General features: G+C 37.5%; 1 protein-coding gene across 1 annotated transcript in view; it reads left to right on the forward strand.

Annotated features, from left to right (window-relative positions):
- DOHH (deoxyhypusine hydroxylase) overlaps window positions 1-7,207 on the forward strand; it is a 54,408-nt gene extending 47,201 nt beyond the window's left edge. The window contains exons 3-4 of the mRNA XM_073595282.1: window positions 3,379-3,616; window positions 6,330-7,207. Of these exons, the coding sequence (XP_073451383.1) occupies window positions 3,379-3,616; window positions 6,330-6,646 (555 nt within the window). The 3' untranslated portion in view covers window positions 6,647-7,207. The remainder of the gene's footprint in view (window positions 1-3,378; window positions 3,617-6,329) is intronic.
- The last annotated feature ends 625 nt before the right edge of the window (window positions 7,208-7,832 follow it).

Consider the following 7,832-nt stretch of genomic DNA (forward strand, 5'->3'; position numbering starts at 1 on the left):
GGCCAGTGATCAACACCATTCTAGCCATTTATGAGAAAGTAAGAAGGAAGTTTTGTCTCCTGGTATGGGAACAAACAGGATTCCGACAGAGAAATCATCCAGGCGATTCTGGATTTCCTGCAGTAGGGAGCAGACAAGAACATCTCTCAGAGCACGCTGAAGGTACAAGTGGCAGCACTCTCCTCATTCCTGGACGCCAAATTAGCAGAGGACCCACTCCATAAAGATATATTCCTGATCTCGTTAAACAGAGTCAAACACTCAGTCAGCACAACTCTGACATGGGGCCTCTCCATGGTGCTTAGAGGATTTCTCTTTCCTCCATTTGAACCACTGGAGGAGAGCTCCTTCGTCAGACCCTGGGTCTGAGTAAGGAGCCGCACATGCTCAGAAACGTGTTACCGCCCCCTTCTCTCCACTGACACAATCAGCCACTTGTGTCCTGCACTGAATACATGGGCTTCCCTGCTGCCTCCTCTCTCCAACACGTATGAGAATGCTTTACAGCTGCTGGACGGCTCTACACTGCTCTCTGCCACCATGCTGAGGATGGACACATGCCACAGATGAGGACTCCTGATTTTATCATGTCTTTTTAACACTCAACAATCTTGTAAGTGCTTTTAACCCTTTGTGCACTTTATTAAATTTTGCATATTGCACTTAGAGGCACCTTTCTTTTCCTTTTTTATATCTTCAGAGTTGCTTCTCTTCTAACCAAAGTGCTGGCAGAAGTGCCATCTCATCACTATCATCCCTCTAACCAGCTATCCACCTCCACCAGAGCGCCCTTATCTCCTCTCTGTTTTAAGTGTCCGATTTATTAAAAGTTAGCAGCTGGAGTATTTGTAGCTGCTAACTTTTTTTTTTTTTTTTTTTTTTTGTGCCTTAGTATTAAAGCAGAACTCTGCTTTAATAATACTGAGGCACACAGGTAAGAATAACCAATTTATAATGGTCGACTATTGTTTCCTGTTGCAGGAAGGAGGAGCCTATCTCTTGGATGCTGCCCTGGAGGACTTCTTAGAAAAAGTTACCAGGCACCTAACTCTGTTTGTTTTTGTGCACATTCCGGAAACACATGCATGTTAAACGCAGCTAGCCAAAATACGTTTTAAAAGAAGCACCAAAATACATGTTAAACTGCCAAAATGCATATTTAAAAATCTGCACCAAAATGCGCTTTGAAAAACTGCCAAAATGTGCATTACAAAAGCACCAAAATACGCATTTCAAGAATTGCTCCACAATGTGTTTTTTTTTTTTTTTTTTTTTTTTTTTTAAGCTGCAACAAAATGCACATTATAAAACATGCCAAAATACATGTTGATAAAGGCACCCTTTCTTTGTGCTTATTTTTTTCATGTAATTGTGTGTAACTTATTTTATTATTATTTATTTTTTCACTTTTTAAACCAGGCTATATCTGTAATATTAATATATTTAATATATTATATTCTATTCTCAAATATCTCCTGGGATCACAGGCACCCTTCTCCTCAGCTGTTCTCGGAGGAAAAACCTCTTTCTTCTGAGAACTGAAGTACTCTGCTTCGCTTCCCTTTTCCTATATTATTTTCTTTTATTTATTTTAAGGGTAAATTTTATTCAGGTTTCAAATAAAGAAAGTTACAAGATCCAATATATGTCTGTTACAAAGAAAAACCGTCAGAAGAAAAAAATATAACTGTTCACATACAGATTACATAGAAGTAGATTTTATGCAACGTTACAAATACTACAAGCAGCCTGTTTAAACCATTACACGTGATTACTCTGCTTCCTTAGGCTGCTTTCACACTGAGCCACCCGTCCGTTAGCGCTAAAGCGCCGCTCATTTTTGCGGTGCTTTAGTGGGGTGGGTTTTTACCCCCAAAAAAAGGGGTTCAAATCCAGTTTTTCAGTGCCTTCAAATTGCTTTTAATGCACTTTGGAAGTGCTGCCCATTCATTGCAATGGTCAGGGCGTTTTGGGAGCCCTAAATACAGCGCTCCCAACCCACCCCAAAGATGCTGCTTGCAGGACTTTTCATAACGTCCCACAAGCTCACTGCCCCAGTGTGAAAAGGGACACTGCATTGAATGGGAGGCGGTTTTCAGGCGCTTTGCAGAGGATATTTCTATCACTAAAGCGCCTGCAAACCGTTCCAATGTGAAAGGGGTCTTAAACGGGCTGTCAGAGGAGATGGTTTTTCCTCTGAGAACTGCCAAGAATGGAGTTGAGGTAACTTGCCTCCATTTCATAAACCTACACTATAATTGATTTTAGAATGAGAAGACTGGTTCACTCTGCAAGGTTTATATTGTTCTCAAGAAACTGTTAGAGCAAAGATATAATGCAGTGGCCTATGTTAAAGAGGTATAAACATTATAAATGCCTCCCCCCCCCCCCCTTTTTTATTAGTGATCACATACCCTCTGTTCTGAACTGAATAATAGCAGCAGGAGGAGAAGCAACAGCACACTGAGCTTCCCAGTGAATGGCTGTACAGGGGGGCATGTCAGGGCAACTCTGATCAATGGAGGAGAGCAGGCTGCGTTCCCACCACAGCTAGAGAACTGACCACCGTGTGTTCTCCTGCCTAATGTGGTCAGTTTTTAATTGGAAACCAGAGGGACTGGTAGGAACACCAGGGATTTCACATAAAGGAAGCAATACAAAGAGAACTTAATACTTTTTCATTTAAGTACATGGTACAGCAGGCACATATCAGGAATGTGAAATGTTGGGTGTACCTACCTACTGTAATCTTTTCACCTTTGTCATTATGAGTAGGTGCGCATTCACACATTTTCCCCTTAATATGGTTGTCTCTGTCTCCCAAATCTTGTATTGCTGCTTTCAATTGCGATCACTAAATGAAAATCATTGTAAAGATAAGTATATCTGGTGTGGACTAAGCCTAAATAGAACATAGAATAGAAAATAGAACTGGAAACGAACAGGTAAAAACATCAGCAATTGTTGATAAAGGAAAATCTGCTTTCCCGCTGGAGCAAATTTGACCATGCCTTATTAGTGTGTGTGTGGTGTGTTTTTGTTTTGTTTTTTCCATTTTACTTTTTACCCTCCTCTGGATCAACTGAGTATAGGATTCTGATAATAAATACATTGTAATTGTATGTATGTATGTATGTGTGTGTGTGTGTGTGTGTGTGTGTGTGTATATATATATATATATATATATATATATATATATATATATATATATATATATATATATATATATATATATATATATATATATATATATATATATATATATATTTGTAAATTTTTTTTTTTTTTTCCCTATTGGTTGAACAATTTGGGACTGTGGGGTTCCACTGTGTATCGGTATCATTTTACAGGTAAATATAATTTCGTTTTACTCTTCAGGTAGCAGAAACATGTCAACTGGCTATACGCAGGATAGAGTGGCTTCAAGACCATCCTGATAGCTCTGACGATAATCCTTACCTTTCAGTAGACCCTGCGCCCCCCTCTACAGAAAGAGATATTGCTTCTCTACGTGATGCACTTTTGAATGACACATTGCCACTCTTTGAACGGTATCGTGCAATGTTTGCACTTCGCAATATTGGTGGCCAGGAGGCAGTCCTGGCTTTGGCAGATGGTAAGTCTTACATACAAAAAGTGTGTTGTTCTACTTAGGGCTGAAACAACTAATCGATTATGAAATTAATCAATTACTATTTTCATAATCGATTAATCGGCCAGTAACATAATGGGGTTAAAACTAAAAGTAGCCCTTTATAGTACAAAAAGAGCAAATCGCTACTGTAAATATTACTTTTCCTTGTTGCACAGTAAAAAGACAAAGCCCTTACAGTAGCGATGATTTGCTCTTTTTGTACTATGAAGGGCTTTTTTTTTTTTTTTTTTTTTTTTTTTTTTACTCCATTATGTTACTAAATGTCTTAGGCCTGGTTCCCACCTAATGTGTGTTTGTTTTTTGGTGCTTTTTGCAGAAGGGCACCACAGTTCACATCTATGCTTTTTTCAGCTGCTGCGTATTTGAAAAAGGTCCTTGACCCTTTCCAACGCAAAACTGTGCTTTTTTTTTTTTTTTTTTGGTTCAATATACTTCCATAGAGAAGCTACAGAAAAACAAGTAGTGCGTTTTTGCAGCAATTTGTGTTTTTTTTAATCTGCCCAACAACAAATTTGCCAAAAGGCATAAAAAAGCAAAACCGCAAATCGCAGCAAAATTGCATGCACAAAAATCAACATGCGCAGCAAAAAGCACTGCATAAACTGATCAAAAGCAAACTGCATAAGTGTGTACCGAGCCTTATGCTGGCCACACGAATCAATTTTCAGACGAGAATATTCATGCAAAAAATCTTTGTACATTCGCTGAATGAAAGAATGTTTGAAATTTTCACTTGCTTTTAACATTCTGTTTTAAAATGAATGTAATTTCTGAACAAAAACCATACACTGTCTGAAAATTCCTTTGACCAAGAAGTTTTCTGTTTCTAAATTTTTCCCGTCACTGTGGTTGAAAACAAATGTCGATTTGACCCCACTAATGATTAGAAAATCGAACCAAGTTCCTAAAATGAGTCTGATGATATTTACCAGATTCAACCTCCTAATAGTATATACAGTATATCTCTTCTGTCTGTTATTCTCAGAGTGGATCAAAGATTTTACTCCCTAAACTATATAGTTGGTTATTTATATTTACCCCTGCGTATAGAGATATTTAGGAATAAATTGCCTTTTTTTAAACTTTACATATTAACTAAATTATGCACCACCCTTTTTTCAAGGTTATTAATCAAAACAATAATTGACCAACTAATCAATTATGAAAATAATCATTAGTTTCAGCCCTAGTTATATTCTCCATTACAGCTCAGACAGATTGCTGCCTTAAAGGAAGAGGACAAATTTGCAAAGTTCATCCCACTGTCAAATTCCCATTATGCTGCGTACACACGGCCAGACTTGCCAACTGGCTAAACTCCTTCGGCATTTCCGACAGAAATATTTAGAACATGTTCTATATCTGAGTCCGTCGGAAATGCCGACAGAAAAAAGTCCGATGGGGCGTTCACACGGCTGGAATGTCCGACCGAAAGCTTCCATCGGATTTTTTCTGTCGGGAAGTCCGGCCATGTGTACGCGGCATTACTTTCCTTTTCGACTCCCATAGTAAGGACAGAGTTGTGGCTGCCTTTTTCCCCTATAGTTTCTTGGTTGGGTGCATGGAGGGGTGGCTATGGTCTTACTAGATATTTAGTGTTCTGCAATGTGGGTTTGTTCTATTGACAGCAGTCCGCTTTATAGAGCGTGCAAGTTTACAGTGGTGTGAAGTTACACATTCTTTACGTGTACAACTGAACTGAACCCTGTATTCTCCTTTACCCTCTTAGCTGAGGGGAATGTTCATGTTTGTACCCTGATCTTGCATCATCAAATAATTAGGCAGTAGTTTTTTTATTTTTTGGAATAGACTTTGTAACGCTTGCTACTTCCTTCCTGTTGTCCCACTCGCCTCTAGTTTTTTGCAAGGCATATTTGCCCAAACTCCCTTTAGCTATCAGCCCAAACTCCCTTTAGCTACATTCTTAACTAATTTTGAGTTACAATCAAGCTTGCACTCGAAACTATGTAGTTGAAGAAAGATTGTTGTGTGTGTGTGTGTGTGTGTGTTTGTTTGTTTTTTTGTTTTTTTTTTGTTTTTTTTTGTTTTTTTTTTGTTTTTATAGAGATTGCTTATGTTTATTGCGACACTAAGGCTGCATTCACACCTGAGCGTATCGTTTTCTGGCATTTTTCCAGCGTTTTTGTACAGGCGTTTTGAGGTCCAAAGGTCACTAATGTAAAAAGTAAAATGCCTGTAATCTGCCTAAAAAGAAGCTTGTACTTATTTGAGCTTCAGGTGTTTTGCTTCAAGAGACGGAATGCTCAGATGTGAACAGGAGATTTTGCTTGTTTGGCGTTTTGAAACTTTTGAGATGAGCGTTTTACGAGCTGAAAACGCTCAGGTGTAAATGCAGCCCTAATACTTCCACAACTGATGTTTTAATATATTTCATATATTCACTAGTGTATTAAAATACTAAGCAACCATAACATTTTATTTTAATTTTGTTTGCTTACACTCCTGTGAGCTCCTGTTTTTGTTTAGCTGATTTTACACAGATGTTGAATATACACATTCATATTTATTTTAGATTTTATACAAATTAAAAAATTATGTAAAAATTAGGTTCTTAGCCTGTACGTTGCAAGACCAAAACTTACTGAAGTTTTCTTTCTTTATCATGGGTGGAATATTGAGTGACTTGGTCTTTATTTTATTTCCTCCTGTTTAGGCTTAAAGTGTGGTAGCTCTCTGTTCCGCCATGAGATCGGATATGTTTTGGGTCAAATGCAGCATGAAGCTGCAGTTCCAGGGCTTGCAGCAGCCTTGAATCTGATGGAAGAGAATCCTATGGTGCGCCATGAGTGTGCTGAAGCTTTGGGCTCCATTGCGCGAGAAGACTGTTTAAAAGCACTTAGGGAGCACAGAGATGATGTGGAGCAAGTGGTGAGAGAGAGCTGTGAGGTGGCTTTAGATATGTTCAACTATGAGAACAGCGGAGACTTTCAGTATGCATACAGTGTAAACCAAATCCAGGAGTTGACTTAAGTAATTTAAACTTTTTTTTTTTTTTTTTTTCTTAAGGGTGCAATGCTGCTTTGTTTGTGTCATATTCAATTTCATGAAATCTCAGAGCTTGTATGTCCATGGAAAAGGAATACTGGCAGGATACAGAAAATGGAAGAGGTTCCCCAGGGGTTTTTTTTTTAGCAGCGAAAACTTTGAGGAAAATTAATGAAAAATCTTTTATTCAGGCAACAAATGAATTCAGTTATACAGTAGATTTAAAATATAAATTGTGGTTGGTGACACAAACATCAACTGGCAGGATACTACATTTCATAGAGGTATAGCAAACATGAATTCCCGGCCTACCGTTTGATTTTACCATAGTCCTATGCATATATGATTTCTGTGTTGCATTTTTAAAATTTGTATTTTCTTTCTTTTCTATTGAAGGACAAATAATTCAGACATTTGAGTTATATTGCTGCTTACTGGAGGATTTGGACAAAAAAATAAATTTGTGGCCAGCCTGGTATTACCTCTCCTACTCCCAGCTTGCCTGGTGTACTAGGATGAACTAGCAATTTTTTTTTCTTTTTTTTTTTTTTTTTTTTCAAAACAAGATTTCAGTACAAATCCATTGAGCTTGTCTCTTTGTGCAAATATAAAATATGTTGGTGCGCTTATCAAACTATCCCCATCTGTTGGCGTGGTGCTTATATATAAAATCCTAAACCATAAAAATACCCTGATATCCTAATCAGTAAAGTGAATAAGTGCAAATAAATAATCAGTGTGAATGAATGCCAAAAGAATGCATCAAAAACCATATACCCTGATATCACAATCAGTAAAGTGAATAGGTGCGAATAAATATATCGACCAATAAAGTGAATAAATGCAAATAGATGCATCAAAAACATGAGCTTGAGAGTAGGAGGTCTTGAGAAGAGCGGAGAGGACAATTTTGGGTGATATTTCGAGACAAGATTGATTGGTGATGTAGCTTGGGGCAGAGTTGTGAATGGCTTTGTATGTTGTGGTTAGTATTTTGAACTTAATTCACTGGGTGGAAAAAACTTTAAAATATGGGACTTTGAGGGCACAATAGTATTCAACTACAAACTATATATTTAGTAGAGATATTTTATTAGAAAAATATAAAAAACATTAAACACACATAAATTGTTTAAAAACACTACAAATTCAATGTAGATACTAATGATAA

This window comes from Aquarana catesbeiana, linkage group LG01 (genome assembly GCF_042186555.1).
Source record: "Aquarana catesbeiana isolate 2022-GZ linkage group LG01, ASM4218655v1, whole genome shotgun sequence".
Classification (NCBI taxonomy): domain Eukaryota; kingdom Metazoa; phylum Chordata; class Amphibia; order Anura; family Ranidae; genus Aquarana; species Aquarana catesbeiana.